The sequence below is a fragment of the Nerophis ophidion genome, linkage group LG05 (genome assembly GCF_033978795.1).
Source record: "Nerophis ophidion isolate RoL-2023_Sa linkage group LG05, RoL_Noph_v1.0, whole genome shotgun sequence".
NCBI classification, from domain to species: Eukaryota; Metazoa; Chordata; class Actinopteri; order Syngnathiformes; family Syngnathidae; genus Nerophis; species Nerophis ophidion.
The window spans coordinates 62,268,992-62,288,245 of NC_084615.1; the positions used below are offsets into that span (position 1 = coordinate 62,268,992).

The 19,254-nt window shown below is 41.4% G+C and overlaps 1 protein-coding gene across 1 annotated transcript in view; it reads left to right on the top strand.

The window, feature by feature from the left end:
- The window catches only part of efnb1 (ephrin-B1), a 143,110-nt gene extending 125,943 nt beyond the window's left edge, over positions 1-17,167 (top strand). The window contains exons 5-6 of the mRNA XM_061901724.1: positions 4,500-4,607; positions 12,472-17,167. Of these exons, the coding sequence (XP_061757708.1) occupies positions 4,500-4,607; positions 12,472-12,866 (503 nt within the window). The 3' untranslated portion in view covers positions 12,867-17,167. The remainder of the gene's footprint in view (positions 1-4,499; positions 4,608-12,471) is intronic.
- Positions 17,168-19,254: the final 2,087 nt, after the last annotated feature.

A 19,254-nucleotide genomic window follows, 5' to 3' on the forward strand; every position in this document is an offset into this window, starting at 1 on the left:
AAAGGGGGTTAGTGCGTCTGCCTCACAATACGAAGGTCCTGCAGTCCTGGGTTCAAATCCAGGCTCGGGATCTTTCTGTGTGGAGTTTGCATGTTCTCCCCGTGAATGCGTGGGTTCCCTCTGGGTACTCCAGCTTCCTCCCACTTCCAAAGACATGCACCTGGGGATAGGTTGATTGGCAACACTAAATTGGCCCTAGTGTGTGAATGTGAGTGTGAATGTTGTCTGTCTATTTGTGTTGGCCCTGCGATGAGGTGGCGACTTGTCCAGGGTGTACCCCGCCTTCTGCCCGATTGTAGCTGAGATAGGCGCCAGCACCCCCCGCGACCCCAAAAGGGAATAAGCGGTAGAAATGGATGGATGGATGGACTTATTTATTTTGTACCATGTTCTGTTTGTGTTGTGTTGTTTGCTCGGTCCTCGTATTATCTTTTAACCTGTCCATTGTACAGCACTTTGGCTACCCCTGTGGTAAATTATAAATGTGCTTTATAAATAAAGTTGATTTGATTTGATCTGATGTAATTTAAGTTTTTGTCGGTTATTTATGAATCCCTTCAAATGTAGAATATTTGGTTAGTACTTGTTTTTCTAATAAGCCTGACCTAAACCTAAGGTCGTGATTAACGTATGCTTTCATATCATTTGAAAAGGTTGTTAACTTTAAGTTGGTTCGCTATCATTATTAAGTGGGCCCCTGGCCCCTCCGCAGTGGAAAAGTTGCGGGCCGAGGTTAAAAAGGTTAAGAAACCCCGTTTTAGAGGATATGTGCATTGTTTTCACGTGGGTCAAATGACGAACAGGTGGGGAATGATTCACCTTCTCACGTCACTTCTTCTCAAATGTTCGTGTTCCGACTGTTGTGTTGTCAGGAAAGCGAAGCTGCCCATATTCCAAACATCTATTGTTGCTCACTCTTTCATGCGCCGCCATCCTCGTTAGAAATATGTTGACTCACCTCCTTACATACAACTCGGCCCCCCCTCTTTCGCCTTCTTTCGCCTCTGCAGCTCCATCATCCCCCCATCCCCCCCCCGTCTCCTCTCCTTCTGGCGGCTTGGCACTTCTGAGGTAGAAGCTGTCTTCATAGCTAAAAGAAATGTCATCGGCACACGCAGAAAAAATGGGTCAGGACATTAGAACGCAGGCTGCACATGCTCAGTGGGCGACAAACAGTGAATCAGATCACCGTGTCCCCCCCTCGCACTCGCCGTGATGTGCAAACGTTTCCACCTCTTACCGCTGTCTTTTCTCATCAATTATTGACATTGCTCCGCAGCTCACGGCACTGCTCCCTTAGTGCTGCACTCACGGTGAAGTGGCGGCCTGGGCCTTGGAAAGACAAATGTGTTAATAGTTTGATTTTGTTTAATGGACGCTCAGGAAAACTGAATGCAATTCCGCTACAAGCAAATGTTGCTGCTATCCTACTCCTTCGTTATTACCCTTTGTAGGTCAAACTGAGTTGCGGACCGAAGTAGTCTCATGCAAAACCGGCCATGAGGGACGTGGATGTAAATTGCCTGCTCGCACACGCTCCTGTGACACGCACACACACACACACGTACGTCTCCTGAGGCACTGTTTTTCAATCTTTTTTGAGCCAAGGCACACTTTTTTCATTGAAAAAATCTGAAGGCACACCACCAGCAGAAATCATTAAAAAATGTTACTCGATATTGATAATGTATTTGTTGGATATGACTTTAAATCATAACCAACTATGCTTTACTAGACTTGTCTCAAAGTACTGTCACCAGCTGTCACATCACACCGTGATTTATTTTGAGCTTTTGGGTGGTTTCCTGTGTGTAGTGTTTGTCCTCCTATTTTGGTGGTTTTGTTGGTATTTTCCTGTTGCAGTTTCATGTCTGCCTTTGAGCAATATTTCCCGCATCTACTTTGTTTTAGCAATCAAGAATATTTCAGTTGTTTTTATCCTTCTTTGAGGGCACATTGTTGATTGTCATGTCATGTTTGGATGTACATTGTGGACGCCATCTTTGCTCCACGCGCTGTAAGTCTTTGCTGTCATCCAGCATTCCAGTCCAGTTGAGTTTTAGTTTCATTCTGCATAGCCTTCCCTAAGCTTCAATGTTATTTCTTAAAGGGGAACATTATCACAATTTCAGAAGGGTTAAAACCAATAAAAATCAGTTCCCAGTGGCTTATTTTATTTTTTGAAGTTTTTTTCAAAATTTTACCCATCCCGGAATATCCCTAAAAAAAGCGTTAAAGTGCCTGATTTTCGCTATCTGTAAAGCCATCGTCCATTTTCCTGTGACGTCATGCAGTGATGCCAATACGGATAGCACAGCAAGATATAGCGACATTAGCTCGGATTCAGACTCGGATTTCAGCGGCTAAAGCGATTCAACAGATTACGCATGTATTGAAATGGATGGTTGGAGTATGGAGGCAGATAGCGAAAACGAAATTGAAGAAGAAACTTAAGCTATTGAGCGAATAGCTATTGACGCTATTCGGCCATGTTTGCTTTAGCATCGCCGGTAAAATGTGCAGACCAACGATCGGAAGTTTCGCATCTTGTGACACTGGATCAACTTAAATCCATCGATTGGTAAGTGTTTGTTTGGCATTAAATTTGGGTGGAGCGAAACGCTGGATGTAAATATAGTTTCAAATGTACGTACAGCTAGCCTAAATAGCATGTTAGCATCGATTAGCTGGCAGTCATGACGCGACCAAACATGTCTGATTAGCACATAAGTCAACAACATCAACAAAACTCACCTTTGTGATTTAGTTGACTTTATCGTTGGAAATACATCTGCAGGTTATCCATACATCTCTGTGTCATGTCTGCCTTAGCACCGCGGGTAAAATGTGCAGACACTCTGGCACATTCGATGGGGGTCTGGCGGCAGATTTCTTTGACTTTATTGTTGGAAATGCATCTGCTTTGAGTGTCGCAGGATATCCACACAATATTGCCATCTCTGCAGTAGCATAGCTTTCGTCGGTAAAGTGTGCGGAACAAACGACTGACCATTTCGTCCGCTTTCCCCACACCCTCGTATTTTGAACAAATTTCGTCCAATTTCTTGCCACTTTCGCATCTTTGGGCCAGTGGTGCAACTTGAATCCCTCCCTGTTAGTGTTGTTACACCCTCCGACAACACACCGACGAGGCATGATGTCTCCAAGGTTCCAGAAAATAGTCGAAAAAACGGAAAATAACAGAGCTGAGTAATGTGTTTGAGAAAATGGCGGTTTTATTACCCAGGTGACGTCACGTTCTGACGTCATCGCTCCGAGAGCGATAAATAGAAAGGCGTTTAATTTGCCAAAATTCACCCATTTAGAGTTCGGAAATCGGTTAAAAAATATATGGTCTTTTTTCTGCAACATCAAGGTATAGATTGAAGCATACATAGGTCTGGTGATAATGTTCCCCTTTGAGGGCTCTCACCTTTTGTTTATTTTTGGTTTAAGCATTAGACACCTTTTTACCTGCAGGTTGCCTCCTGCTGTTTCCAACATCTACAAAGCAATTAGCTACCGTCTGCCACCCACTGATATGGAAGAGTATTACACGGTTTTTCTGCCGAGCTCTAGACAGCACCGACTATAATTACTGGTTTGCAAAAAATATTTTTAACCCAAATAAGTGAAAATAGATCATCTCCTAAGGCACACCAGACTGTGTCTCACGCCGCGGCACATAGGTTGAAAAACACTGCCCTGAGGCACATGCAGATAAAGACCACATTGCGCATCAAGATACTGTAGCCAGGAACCTGCGCGGCCGGCCTCGGTAATAGTTTATAACCGTCCTGCGTCTGCCTGACATGCCCTCGTAAAAAGCACGCCGCCGACCCGTCGGTGCTCACCGCACAAAGACTTCAAAGTGCGCGCGCTGAAATCACTACAGACAGACTGATAAACTATCTGTTTCCCTCCTCTTCCTCGTCTCCCTCTCCTCTTCCTGCCCTGCTGTCTTCGCCCCTCCATAAGTGTGCCTCTTCTCAGACCCAGTTAAAGTTGATGCAATAAATAAGACATATTATGGCCTTTTAACGTGATGAATAATGTAAAGCAATAAAAAGTTAATATATAACTACTTCACCCTCATTCTGCTATGCCTTAAGTGTATTGTAAGTACAACCTAGCTTTGTGCTCATGTGTGTTTACCCGTGTGTGTGTGTGTGTGTGCTGGTGAACATCTCTGCCTTGGAAATTCCTGCTGATGTTAGATGTAAGCTCATTTTTTACGACAGGACAGGGATTCTGCTGTGTTTCACAGACGCTTGCTAACTCGTCTTTTCTCTCTTTTTTTTTTTTCGGTTCTTTCATCGTCACACTTCTAAGACGCTCTCAACACGTTGCAAAGATAACCTTGTCTGCGCATGAAAGATATATCAAAAGATAACACAAACTATTTTATTCTGCCGCAGACGGCCATGTCGTTGTTATTCAGCGTATGCGGCTCGTCAGAGGCTGACTTGGTGTTTTTGTGTGCGTGTTTTCTCTCACAGTCCCAAATGCGGCAGTGCCAGACGATCCAGAAGATAACGCCATACCTGAGTCCAGTGCTAAGCCGCCAGATCAGGATCGAGTTGGACCTGAGATGCCTGGAAACCCTGGTAAGTAAATCATTATGAAAATATAAATCTTGTTAATGTTAACATGAAAAGGCTGTTTTATTGTAAATTATAGAATAATCAGCCTTCAGGGTAAACTCTAGCAATGAATCAAATTGTGTTCAAAAGACACAAAAACAATATGTAGTCCCTCTACTGTAGAGTTCTTTTCAACTGGCGGCTCAGGGGCCAAATCCGGCCTGGCAGTAACATCAGACTGGCCCTCGATTTCAGTTCAAAATGTTGAAAATACTTTTAGAGAACTTGAAACAGTGTAAGCTAGGGCTTGGCGATGTTGCCTTTTTTTAATATCGCGATATTTTTATGCCATACCGCGATATACGATATATATTACGATATTTTGCCTTGGCCTTGAATGAACACTTGATGCATATAATCACAGCAGTATGATGATTATATGCCTATACATTAAAACATTCTTCTTTATACTGCATTCATATATGCTACTTTTAAACTTTCATGCAGTGAGGGAAATCACAACTAAGTCAATTGAACAAAAATGTATTTATTAAAGTTATTAAGCAGTGGCACAAACATTCAAGTAATTTCCAAAACATAAATTGCAAGATTGTCGGAGACATTTTAAGTGTCAAATAAAAATAAGCTGCATAATAGGAAATCATATAGTATTCATCTTTCACTATGTGGTATGTTACTAAGGTTATGAAATTCTCTTCATTCTCTAGCGAGTGACTTTTCAAATGATGCTACATATTAGCAGTAATGCTACTTTTTATAGCAACGCTTTTCCCCCCACACTTGACAAATTACGGTTGTCTGTTCGACATATTCCCACTTGAAGCCGAACCACCGCCAGACGATAGAAACCCTGCTGTTTTTTTATTGGGAATTAAGTCTTCCTTCATTTGTTACCAGATCCGCACCATCTTTGTCTTGTACGGCTACGTTAGCAGCTAACGTTAGCCACGGCGCTAGCTCTCTGCCCTGCGAAGGCGTGTATGTGACGTGTGACATGACAGTTTGTGACGTATGTAAGAATGTGAGCCTGCTTGTCTGCGAGAAGGAGCGCCAGGAAAGAGCGGGGAGAGCCTGAAGTGTACGCCTGCAGCTAAAAGTCCTGCGTGAGAACGTCTACTCGAATATTACGATATAGTCATTTTCTCCAAACCCGTGATATATCGTATATATCGATATATCGCCCAGCCCTAGTGTAAGCACATTGGCAGATCCTTGCATGGACATTTTAACCATCTAAAAGGCCAATGTACACTATAGGAGACATTTGAATTTTACATAACATGGCTATTTTGTCCTGAAATGTATAACTCCAATAAAAGAAAAGACCCCAAAAAAATGTTCGCTACAGAGAAGGCTGATTCTCCTAATAGTGAAGGGAGAAGTGCCCCCTCCGGTCTTTAGCTTTCTGAAAATGTGGCTTCTAGAACAATGTAGTTGAATAGCCCTGCTCTACTGTATGTACATATTCATTTTTCATGCCGTTTTTGGATTTTAATGGGTCAGTTTGGCACAGAGGCATCATTCAATTACGACTTTTTGTCTAATGCACACGACACTTAGAGGCCATCCACAAGGTCTGTCAGGTACGTCCCATGATGGGTGTGAGTTTTCCTTGCCCTTATTTGGGCCTACCGAGGATGTCGTAGTGGTTTGTGCAGACCTTTGAGACACTAGTGATTTAGGGCTATATAAGTAAACATTGATTGATTGATTGATGATCTAATGATATTCTGTATTTGGATCCTAATTTCTACCTCTGTTTATGTCTGTGCTGAGCTGTGTTGGACAGACACTCACTACATGCCTCTCAGCAATTCCCACAGGACCGCGGTCTATTTTTGGGACTATGTTATGGGGGTTGGTGCGGTCTGGATGACGTCATGGTCTAATTTGCAGTGTTAGCCATGACGCATGTGCGTATTATTACTTGTTTTTAAAGTAGTACATTATTCAAAGAAAACTCTTCGTCTTACTATTAGTTATTAGAACCAACAATTCAGCTTTTTCTTGTAACATAAAACAACAAGCCATAGTCCCTGTATTTCACAGGTAAGGGCGAGGTGTTACCAAGCGACAAATGATGACAAAAAAACTTCAAAACAAAGTCTGTAGAGAACATCTTATTTTCCCAATACCTGGCATTATCAGTGTTTTGCTTGTTGTGTAGTTCTAATACTGTAGCGACAGTTGAGTTTGATTTTCTGACCTTTTATGTGACCGTGTTTCTTTTGTGTACTTACGACCGCTTCCTCGTCATCCCTAACATCAAGGTACTGTAGACGCTGAAATACGGTCCGTCCCTTAAAGCTGTGCATATTGCCCTTTTCGCTCTGGCCATCTTCCTGGTACTGCACTTGTATTTATGCGATTTTGCTAAAATGGAAAATAAATATTTGCTAATCCATATTGATCGTCAGGCACCTACGTTGTGATTCAACAATCAATGTGTCAGCATACTCTTACACACACTCCCGGCCCGTCTGGATGGCTGCTCCTACGCCAAATGTTTCACCTTTTATGACCCATTTTATTTAATTACTAAGTAAACACCTGATGCAAGAACTCTTTGTCCTTCCCTTAAGGTGGCCTCAGTACCGAACTGGGTACTCTATATATCAAAATATCAGAATCTAAAATACACTTACCCTTTTACACTTACTATCTAGAGATGCCTGAATACTCACTAATGTTAGCAGCGATGCTGCATCTTCTTATTCTCTGGCAGACCAGGTACGTATGAGATGTGTTAAGAAGTAGGGTTACAATGCGGACTGCCCTCTAACTAGATCTTTTTATAGTTGGCTGCCACCAATATATGAGATGTATGGGAAACACTTTACTTTATTGCTGTGGTCACATCTTGCCCTTGTGTGGGATCTGAGCCGAGGATGTCGTTGTGGCTTGTGCAGCCCTTTGAGACACTTGTGATTTAGGGCTATATAAGTAAACATTGATTGATTGATTGTGGTGTACAAGTGGACTGCACCATAAGTGATATTTCTAATATTTAGATTACAGAACTTGAGGCAGAGTAAATCACCCCATTATCTTTACAACGGCAGGATCTTCGATACAACAGTTGTCCTGTAATTGTTGTGTATATCTTTACCCTAATTAGCAGTGTAATTAAAAGCAGACTGTGGGATAATAAAAGCAGTCGTCTGAGCCTTCTCCAGCCCTCCCGAGTCTTTCTTGTTTGCCGTTTTCCCCATCACCTTTCATCTGATGTTTTCCTACAAGATCAATTCCCCGACTAACTTTTTGACTTACTCCACAACTTTGGATGGCAAGAAGTATATTCCAAGTACACACTGTTCCGCCTGGCCCAGCGTGATAAGCCACCCCCATTCAATAATTGCTTATTTGACATTAGCTGCTCTATAAAAAGATTTCCTAATATCCCTTTTCCGTACACGCGGGCTTTTACCTGTCTACCACTGTTAGATCAGTGATTATGTCAAGTGAACAGGTGAAAGGTGGAATGAAGGAAGTGTCACTGCGGCTTGAGGAGCTGATATTTCTGGAATGAAATTTCTGACAGCCTCCTTCCAGCGTCGCCGTGTGCAGAATGTATGAAATTCCTCCTGCCTCTGATTGCACGGATAAGGCGAGGGATCGGTAGCTTTCAGTCATGTCATTTACTTGTCATTAGCTTTCAGGCACAGCAATCGGCTTCCCTTCCAATGGTTAAGTGCGGTGTGGTCAGTGGAGTGTGCAGACATAGTCATTATGTAGGATGGCAATCTGCAGGGTTATCTCTGGAGAGGCTCCTCTCTGCATGTTGCTGGAGCGGAGGGTCGTGGACAGTAAAGATGTGGTGCTGGTGGTAATGGGCTGGGGGGTGGTGGGGGTCTTTGGCAGCAGCTGCACGCATGCATGGAAAAGAGATTTGCTTCTCAGATTTCAGTCACCGGAGGAGACAATCATTCTCTCTACTGTCCAGTGACAACCCCCCACTTGCTCCTTCTTCCGAACCCCACCACAAACACACCTGTTAAAATAACTACATAATACAAATCGGATGTTTCGGTGTCCTTCCCAATTTGTTGTAATTGCTGCTCCCCACTTGAAGCGCGCCGCTCGAAAATGTGTTGTTGTTTTTTTATTTTATTTCTGCCAAGTGAAAAGTAAAGGTTCTTGTTGGTTTTTGTTATCAGTGTTTGTAGTAGTGGAAGGACACACAGAGAACGTTTATAAAAAAAACTTAATTTTCGGTGAATATTTCTATATACTTTGTAGTAGAGATGCACGGTTTGCGGTCTCAACCGTTTATCTGCGGGTTGGGCGGGTGACGTGACGAAAAAATAGATTTCAAATAGATTTGGGCGGGGGGCTGTTGAACCAATTCGAAAATATATATTGTAATAATCCCAGGAATGTAGGCTCATAAAACTTCTTTGTTTGTCTTTTCTTTATTGCACAAGATGTAATACAACCACACAACAGCTCTCATGTCTCTAACGCTTTTCCCGGGACAACTCGAACTCTCACTTCCTGTCGACAACGTCACTTCCCTATCTCTCCCGGAAGTCCCGCCTCCCAGCCAAAGTCATTGGCTAACACCCCGTAGCCAGCCGCTACATTATACATAGTTAAATGTTATGTTGAAGGGGTTCATTTAGCCTACTGACGTGTATTTATAAATGGTTGATTTATATAGGCTAGTAGGTAAAGTGTTGTACCTGACAACTCTTGATGGTACAATCCATATAACACGTCACAGACAACGTCACGCTAACATCACGTGACACCTCTGATGAAGGCTGCAGAAGCAAGGTAGCCCAAACTTGTCAGGTACAACACTTTACCTTACTAGCCTATAGAAATCAACCATTTATAAATAGTTAAATGTTGTTACCCACATACGAAAAATGAGCAGCACTCTTTGAAACAGTATGTGGGCATACTTTTATTTTGGAGTGTCTCGTTTGGTCTGTCGACGGATGTAAGGAAGCTACTTCTGGGTATGGCCAACGAGGTATTTGTCTTTTGTTGGTATTTTACTTGGTAAAATGTTTGATCCACATGCTGTGCATGTTACTATTTTTACGTTTGTAACGTGCTTTATTTATTACAGTTTTCACTGTGAATTTGAAGGGAAAGTAAGCCTTCAAATAAATCAGTTCAAGAAAGTCATTGTGTCTGTGCTATTTCGAGGGAGTTACACTTTCTAACCTCACTAATGCCTTGCATCGTCTATATTAGATATATAACAACGGGCGGGTGGCGGGCGGTGGTGGCCTTGATGAAATGTTGGTTCGGGTGAGTGGCGGGTGGATGACGACTTTAGTGATACGGTTGCGGATGATATAATTGCCTATCCGCGCATCTCTACTATGTAGTAGGTTTTAATAATGTATACTGTATACTATTACCTATACATATACTGGGATTTGTGGTGAGCCATCAAATTTGGTACCACCAGTTTGCCTTTGCTCATAAATGCATACTACAATACATAAGTGTTCCTTTTTAACACTTTTGGTCTGCCAGAGAATATAAACAGACAGAGCAGGAGAAATCAGTGTTGCCAACTCGGCGACTCTACTCTATATTTAGCGAGTAATCTGATATTTGTAGATATACCCTTTTTCTTTAAAGTGACAAATAATTGTGGAAGCATGTATCAGTATTACCATTTTCAGCAAGCAGCGAGTGCAACCTTGTGTCTTCCCCACATGAAAGTACAGGTGGCTCCGTTTTGTTTGTCAAATTAAACGTAAATTACAAAACAAAAAAGTTTACAACTTTTTTTTATTGCTTTTTAGGTTTTTACTCACTTTTTATAAATTTGGGTGTGACATAATTAAATAGATCTATCTATCTGAGTGTCTGGATCTGATGATATCGGCTTAAATCTAAAATGTTCAGTCTGCTGTAAGCTCAAATTCAAGCAGTAAAGCACATTACAAAAGGTAAATATGGAAGGCTATGCTGTAGGATGCGGGGAGCTAGCAGCTACACAACAGCTAAGCACACAAGCTGGACACACATAATACATGTCCTTCATATTGCAGTCAAAAACATGACACATGTTGATGTAAACAAATATCAAATCATTATAGTAGCGTATTACTTAAATACAAAGTCACCAAAGCCGACATATATTAGAAAGTACCCAGTAACAAACACATTATTCAACCTAGTAATTTATTAAATTATGATCTGTAGTTGTCATCAAAAAACTATGTCGCAATGCACTTCAAAAGCATGAATCTGTCATATGGTTAGTGTACCAACCATTGTTCTCTGACTAATTTCACATGATCAAATATGTTTTAACATTCCACACTATAAAATAACAAAAGTATGTACTTTGATGATTCCTGCTGATATCCTATCAGATTTATATTAGTATCGGCCGATACTATTCTATATCAAGACACCCCTACTAATTACTACCAATTAAATGAAAACTATAATATTACTCTTTACTTGTAATACTAACTAAATACAATTTACCAGTTCATACATAATACTGTTTATTAGTTAATGTTAATTTAATATGATTTACTAGTTCATACCTATTTAATACTATATACTGCCTGATGCTCATTTATAACTAATTTACTTTTTATACTTATCTAATATTATTTATTGGTCAACACTCATTTAATGTTATTTACTCGTTAGAATTCCTGTTGTACTAGCAGGCACAAGACATTAAAACGATATTGAGAACTTGTAGAATTAGGTCCTGACGTTGAGCGACTCACGCATAATGTTGCAATAACATGTTTTTTCACGACGTTTAATCAATGTTGGGTTCTGACGTTGATTTGACCTTTGAAATTTGTTAATGTCCCAACAACATGGATCCAACGTTGTACGTCAACATTGTCTCAATTTACAAATGTGACTAGTTTGCACTGTTGTTTATAAGTCAGTTTTAAAGGAAATGTATGTATAATTGTTGTTTCAATGTGTGGTGCTTGCTCGGTTACCATTTAATACTCTTTTCAATACTATTTCCTAGTTAATACTCATGTAGTACTATAAACCAGTTAATACCCATGTATTGCTATTCACTGGTTAATACTAGATATCTAGACTATATTACCAACTCTGTATACATCTGCAGATACAGTAATTTATTACCACATTTTCAAATTATTGTTTTTTTTTTAAATCCTAAAAGCACATATTTTTAAGTCAAAAGTAATGGACTTAAATGAAAAATATATTTACTCTAAAGAACACTGTTTTTGTATTTATGTTTGTCTCTAATATATGAAGCTCAAGTTCCCCCCTTTTTTTTTACATTCTGTTGAAAGTCATGCCAAAGTATTTGATCAGCATTGTACAACTTATATACCACATACAATTAATGTACTTATTGAATATTCTCAAATCGAAACTACAGAAAGGAAGGGATTCATATGGCCCCATTTCTGTGTGGATCTCTCATGAGAGGAAGAGGGATGGGTTAATCATTTTGCAATGCAGTCTGCCGAACATGATGAAAAGCGCCACTCTACATAGCAACTGACGCTGTGGTCAAAGTTGGAATTGCCGCAAAACACATTTTAAGATGTGTTTTGTGATGTTTCATGCGTCAGGTAAATTGTCATCCTGTCTTCCTACATGTGGATTGCAATTATTTATTTTGTAAGTAGCAGTACAGACGTAAAATAATATTTAAAAAATTGTTTTTGTGTCATTTATAATAATGATATTATAATTTGCGTTAATTATTTGTTTTATAATTGCTTTTCATCATTCGTTTTCCCTTTTAAAAAAAAGTGATTTTTGTAATGAATACTGCATCCTTAAAAAATCAACAAAAACTCTTTATTTTTATACCAGATGTCTTCATATAGTTATTTCCGTGCATATTCCCTGTTCTTACATGACCATTTTTCTGCAGACACCATGAACCAGGACCAGTCCGGTTCTTCCGCCAACTCGGACAGCATCCTGGGCTCCAAGGTGGCCGTGTTCTCCGCCATCGGCGCGGGTTGCATCATCTTCCTGGTGCTCATCCTCCTCCTGGTCATCTTGCTCATTAAGATGCGTAAGCGGGCCAGGAAAAACAGCCACTCGCAGCCCCGCCCCTCGGCGCTGTCACTCAGCACGTTGTCCAACCCCAAGCTGCCCGGGGGCACTGCTGGCACGGAGCCCAGTGACATCATCATTCCACTGCGGACAGAGAACAACTACTGCCCTCACTATGAGAAGGTGAGCGGCGACTATGGCCACCCGGTCTACATCGTCCAGGAGATGCCGCCGCAGAGCCCCGCCAACATCTACTACAAAGTCTGAACCTGGTTTATGTTCCTGGAAAGAACTCTTTGCTTTGCTTTTGGGGACTTGATTCTTCCTTCAAGCCCGTTTTTTTTTTTTTCTTTTTTTTTTCAGTTTTTTTTTTCTACCACCTGCCGCACAAATCTGGAGAGACGCACCAGAAAGCAGAGACCAGACTGACGAGAGAAGTTTATTATGTGCGTTCGGGTTGCTTGGAAATCCCCGCCCTTTCTTCCTCCTTTCAGTACCGTCTCCCTGCTGTGGGGTCAAAGGTCAGGCTGGCTGGCACAAACCAAAAAGACGGGACTTCCTGGTTTGTGTGTCCGCTTTAATGGAGCGGATATAACCCTAACCGGCTCCCCTGACGCGACAACACTCAAACCATGCACACTAGCCAGAAACAAGGCCGTTTGTGCTGCACGTGTGTGTGTGTGTGTGTGTGTGCGTGCGTGTGTGTGTGTGCACCTGTGTGTCAGCAGGGTGTCAGCTCCACTCTCCAGATAGCTCAGGTATCGGACACGGTGTGGGACCTGTTGTGTTCCTCTCCCTTTGCCTTACTTTTTGATGGAGGACTTCTTCCTCAGCCCTGATTCAGTTCACAAAGCAGTCATATTTTGTTAGACTTTTCCTACAAGTGCACAATGTATAGTTCTATAGATAATCATTATTATTATTATTATTATTATTGGTATTATTACTACTCATCCCACCGCTCATCTCATCCATTACATGGAAACCTGGACTGTTGCTCTGAAGGTGTCTCCATAACTGTGGTGTTTATGACCTACTTGTGCGTATTTTAGGGTTTGTCATGTGTGTGCGTGAATGTGTGCGCGCCCGGGCGTGTCTAGACCTCGCACCTAGGAGGACTTACTTGCCAAAACAGTGAGTTACTGTATTGGAAGCAAAAAACACGACAAACCGACAAGACCAAATCCCTCCGGCGTGGTCTGGTTTCTCTTTGAAGACGTCGTCGTTTGTGCGGACACGTTGAAATGTGTCAGGAGTCGAGTGCGGTGTGAGGGGCCGCATAGTTGTCCTATATTGCATGGCGAGGCGCAGATGGGATACAGTATTGTTTGATGCCAATTGGCTGCCATCTGCGGATGAGTCAGCGGAGTTCACACTAATTTGTGCCATCTTCATGCCCACATGCACCAGCCGGGAGAGTAGCGCGTGTTCCTGCGAGTTGTGAGGAAGACGGTTGCGCTTTAGGTAGTTTGATTTAGCGTCGGGGTGTGAATTGAAGGGAAAAAAAAAAAAAGATACAATTCTACAGTCGAGGTGTTGAGGCTGCAGCTCACTTATCAGCAGCACCGGGAGCTCGAATGTGTGCTCTGCAGAAGGCGTTAGGGCCGGGGACTAATTGCTTGTATATCTGTGTGTGTGTGTGTGTGCGTGCGTGCGTGCGTGCGTGCGTGCGTGCGTGCGTGCGTGCGTGCGTGCGTGCGTGCGTGCGTGCGTGCGTGTGTGCTTGTGCAGACCTGTTTTGGGACAGGAAATTGGTGCTGCCGATGTAAAGCGCAGTCTCACCTAATGATGTGTGAGAGAAGAGGACCGCCATTCTCCAACATGCACACACACACACACACACACACACACACACACGCACACACACACGCACACACACACACACACACACACACACACACACACAGAGGCGCTCGGACACATGACGACTGACAGGCTTAGGTTGACGTACAAGTCAGACCGCCGCTCGGGGTTCAGAAGGCGGCCATCATCCAGCGTGGATGTTAGCCGCTGAGACGCTGGAGTGTGGCTAACAACCTAACCAGCTGCTTTCTGTGCTCCTGTGTTTTAAGTCAGCAGGCGTTCCTCGGCCAAACACATCAAATATTTTGCCTGGGGATCAGCGTGCCCTCGGCGTCATGCAGCCAAGGGAGTCGTTTACCGCATTACCACAAAACCATTTCTCATTTTTCAGCTATTCTTCTCACCACTGTCATGCTATTCAGATTTGGGGGAGAAAGCATGGAAGGGATATGTAAATATTATGCATAGAGCCCCGTTTAAGATGTAATTTCACCCCAGACACTGCTTATAAGTACACAAATACAGTTAGAATTTTGTAACGGAGGATATTTGTAAATAGCAGTCTTTTTAAACTGTGTTTTGTATGAATCCCTTCTCGTCTCTGTTTGCAATACCTTTCTATTTTCGTTTCTTTTCGAGACAAACACAGCTGTCCAGTATTGTCTTTCCCACCGCAAGTGTTGCAGTTTGGACGCACTTGTAGTGGTCTTTGAGAAGGAGAATCCATCCTCCTGTGTTGGGAACACTACTTAATGAAGACTGTTTGAACACAACACTACTATGAGCTACCTACATGTGCACCTCCACTAGCAATCGTAACACTCAAGTCCCTGATCCATGAGTTTCTTGTCGGTTTTAACAAGCGCGCACACACACGCACACACGCAGGCGCAAGGAAACGGCAACAAGAAAAGGAGCCATGTATGACCCAATAAATCATCCGTTTAAGTCTCCGTTGTCAGAGGTCGACAACCTTTACTGTTTTATTTTTGGGGATGTACTCATGGTTAGCTTACTGCAGATGTCCCAGTTACCACACACACACACACACACACACACACACACACACACACACACACACACATACATGCACACATCCCTTTTCCGGGACTAGAGATGGGTATCAATTAACTAGTGCTGTCAAACAGTTCATTTTAAATCACATTGATTAAACTTAAACAGTTTATTTACCATATTTTATAGACCGTAGAGCACACCATTCTGTAAGCCGCACCCACTACATTTTGGAAGAAAAACATATTTTTTCCGTATTAGCCACATCAGACTATAAGCCGCAGATATATACGTTGCAAAATGAGTTATTTACACGGAAAGATTTTGTGAAAGTTTATTTACATACTTTCATTGTCGGTGCCTGTATGTGGCAGTAAAACGGCGGATCAAAAAAAACAGAACCACTAGACACGAAAGCTAGCTCTTCAATCAGGTAAATAGACTTAATAACTCCACAGTGACATCTTGGTGGATTTACGAAAATGAAACAATACAAAAAGAAGACCATTGAAAGTTAGTAATATTAACAAGTGTTAACATATTACATCATGCTAATGACGTTAGCTTGATTACATTACGATGGCACGTACAATAAGCATGAAAAAACTACTATCAAACGTGTGAAGGTTTAGTAAGTAGAAATATTGTAAAATTTACAAACGTTGGCAGCAGTGATGAATAAAGACACCATACGAGTAGAAACACTATAGAAGACAAGTACTTGTACTTTTCGTTCAAGGAACGAAACAGGAAGTACATTTTGAACCCTCAGCACAAACAATATAAAAGGTGTGTTATTGTTTGTGCATTCAGGATTTCTGTCTGTGTTTTATGAAAACTTTTTGCTGATGACAAAACATCATCGCCGTTAATGACCAAAAAAATATATATATAAATTAGCCGGACTGTTTTAAAAGCTGCAGGGTTCAAAGCGTCGAAAAAAAGTAGCGGCTTAAATTCCTGAAAAATTATTTGCAGTAAATTGCTTCTTCTCACCTCCAAAGACATGCACCTGGGGATAGGTTGATTGGCAACACTAAACTGCCCCTAGTGTGTGAATGTGAGTGTGGGTGTTGTCTGTCTGTCTGTCTTGGCCCTGTGATGAGGTAGCGATTTGTCCAGGGTATACGCCGCCTTCCGCCTAGAATGTAGCTGAGATAGGCTCCAGCACCCCCGAGACATCGAAAGGGACAAGCAGTAGAAAATGGATGGATGGATGGATGGATACTTGCATTATGTAAATTCCCTTTATTAAAAAAAAGACGCCAATATTTTGACACTATTTAAATTTCAATGTCAAACAGCAGTAATTAAAAAAAAATGTTTTAAGTCATTTCCAACCCAAAACTTTACCACCATGATTTAGATAAAAGAATGCATACGGTCAAACCTGCATGTACACATGATTGGTGCCATCTTTTTCTGTTGTTAATCACAGCCTGAATTTTAACTGATGCCAAATTGTTACTTTTGAATCCCAAATGTTTGTATGCCCTTTAAAAACTCTGACTTTTAAGGTTAAAAATTGTTTTTATATTTTTTACTGCATTTGTCAACTTCAGCCCAAAACAAAAATATCCAAATTGAATGTTTTTTAACATGGCTTCATGGTCAAATAATGTCACAGGTTTAAATTAGTGGAAAATAATTCATGTTATAAAAACATACCAATTGAGAATTGTGACACAATTAGATCAAAATGCCTTCAAAAGAGTTGAAATAGTTGAGAGATTTGAGTAAAAAAAAAAGAATTCAAAAAGTTTTAATTTCTTTCAAAAAATGACTTGTATGTCCTGTCTGACTTTGGGATACTGCCTGTGAAAGAATTGAAAACTGACATTTTCAAATTTAACAGGGAAAAAACTGTGAAATGAAAAAATACTAGGGGTGTAACGTGTATTCGTATTGAACCGTTTTGGTACGGGGGTTTCGGTCCGGTTCAGAGGTGTATCAAACGAGTTTCCACACGGACATATTAAGTAGCGTACCGCACGTTGTGTAAACAATGCACACCGAGACACAGCACACGGCATGCTAGCAGCAACCGGGCTACGATAGACTGACCATACCTCCTCTTTTCAGCGGATATGACCTCTTTTGCAGGGCTGTCCGGGTGGAGTTTCTTAAATGCCTCAAATCTCTGGAATTTTAAGTTAGGGTTGCGTGTATTTTCAATGTACGTTCAGGGTTAAGAAGGGGTTAAAATCAAGACAGTTTGTGCACGCAGCAGCATTCGTGAGGGGGGGGGGGGGGGGGGGGCAGAGACAGAGAGAGCGAGAGAGTTGTGATAAAACGACCAAGCGTCGCCAGGTTCTGCTTTTTACCCATAAATTTATCAGATTTAATTTTTTATTATCTATAGCAAGGGTGCCCACAGCTAATGTTTTAAAGGCCCACAGCACATTCCAAAAATACTATTAAAATAAACAAAAACATAACAAAAGCTTAAAGGGTAAATGTAGTTTAGAAAAAGTTGCAATGTTGACTAATAAAACAAAGCTGTTTTTTTTTTTCAAACTGTCATTGCTCAAAACATAATATTGAATCAAATTTTTACAATCAATGATATTATTAATGATTGACCTATCCAAGGTTCCCATTACTTCACATCAAATATTCCACTAAGAAAAATATTATTTTTGGTGGAAGATTTTGCAAATTTGGTAAATAAATACCCAAAAAATGTATATTTAACCGTGACCTCTGAACCGAGGTACATACCGAACCGAAATTTTTGTGTACCGTTACACCCCTAAAAAAAAAACAAAATGGAGGAAAATAAAACCAACAATTTACTGAAAGGACAAAAAAGTCAGTCTGAGGGTTGAAAACAATACTTTCTGATTTTTATTCAGTTGTGTGACTTTCAAGATGGACAGAAAGGTATTTCAAATACTTCAATAATAAAAAGAGATTAATGTTTAGGTAGCATTAAATAATATGAAATAAAACCCTGTTGTCCCCCCCAAAAAAGTATTTTCGGGGGCCATTAAGGAACCAAGTTTCGGTACCCACCCCTAGTCAGGACTCAACCCGTACACTTTCACGGCCTCACAGACAGCCAGGGTTTATAGAACTATTCTCCCTCACTCTAAAAGAGGCCGTAGGTTGTCGACTTCTGTGTCCGACTTTTGTCCTTTTTTTTTTTTCTACGGTTCTGGTCCTTCCTGTCGTCCTGTCCCACGGACCACGGTGGTGACGTCTGATATTGTTGCAAGCCACAGTATTATTTTCCTTTCAATGTGCATGTGTACGCAAAACCTGTTGAAGTTGTTTCCTTTTTGTTTGAAGCATAACTTGTCACCCTTTTTTTTTTTTGTTATGGGATTTTATTTGATCTTCTTCTCAGCGTAACCTATCGGCACCAGCTACAATGGAAATACAACCTTCCACCAGTTTGGGAAATACCGCATATTGATAAATAAAAACTTTTTTTCCATGGAACTGCGGTTCTGTTCTTTGTCTTGATTTTTTTTTTTTTTTGTGAGCCTCTTGTCTGATCTTGCTGACCACTTGGTAGTAGAAGCAGGAACTAACTCGCCCACTCTCTCCCTCTCTCTCTCCGCTCCCCCCTCCTCCCAAGCTCACCCCAGGGGTCAGCGAGACACAGATGGGTTTGTTCTGATACATTAGTCCGATTGAAATCACAAGCAGGCTTCATAAATTCATATTCGCCGGGTTTGGTCACGCCTTTTAGCATAGTAACTAATATCCGTATCAGGCCGCTCTGCCCTGGTGTCCTCCCAAATTACATTTCTTCATACATGATTACATCTGATTGGCCGCACTCTGCCTTTCCACTGACTTTTAGTCTGGAATTACAGTCTGTGTTGTTTTT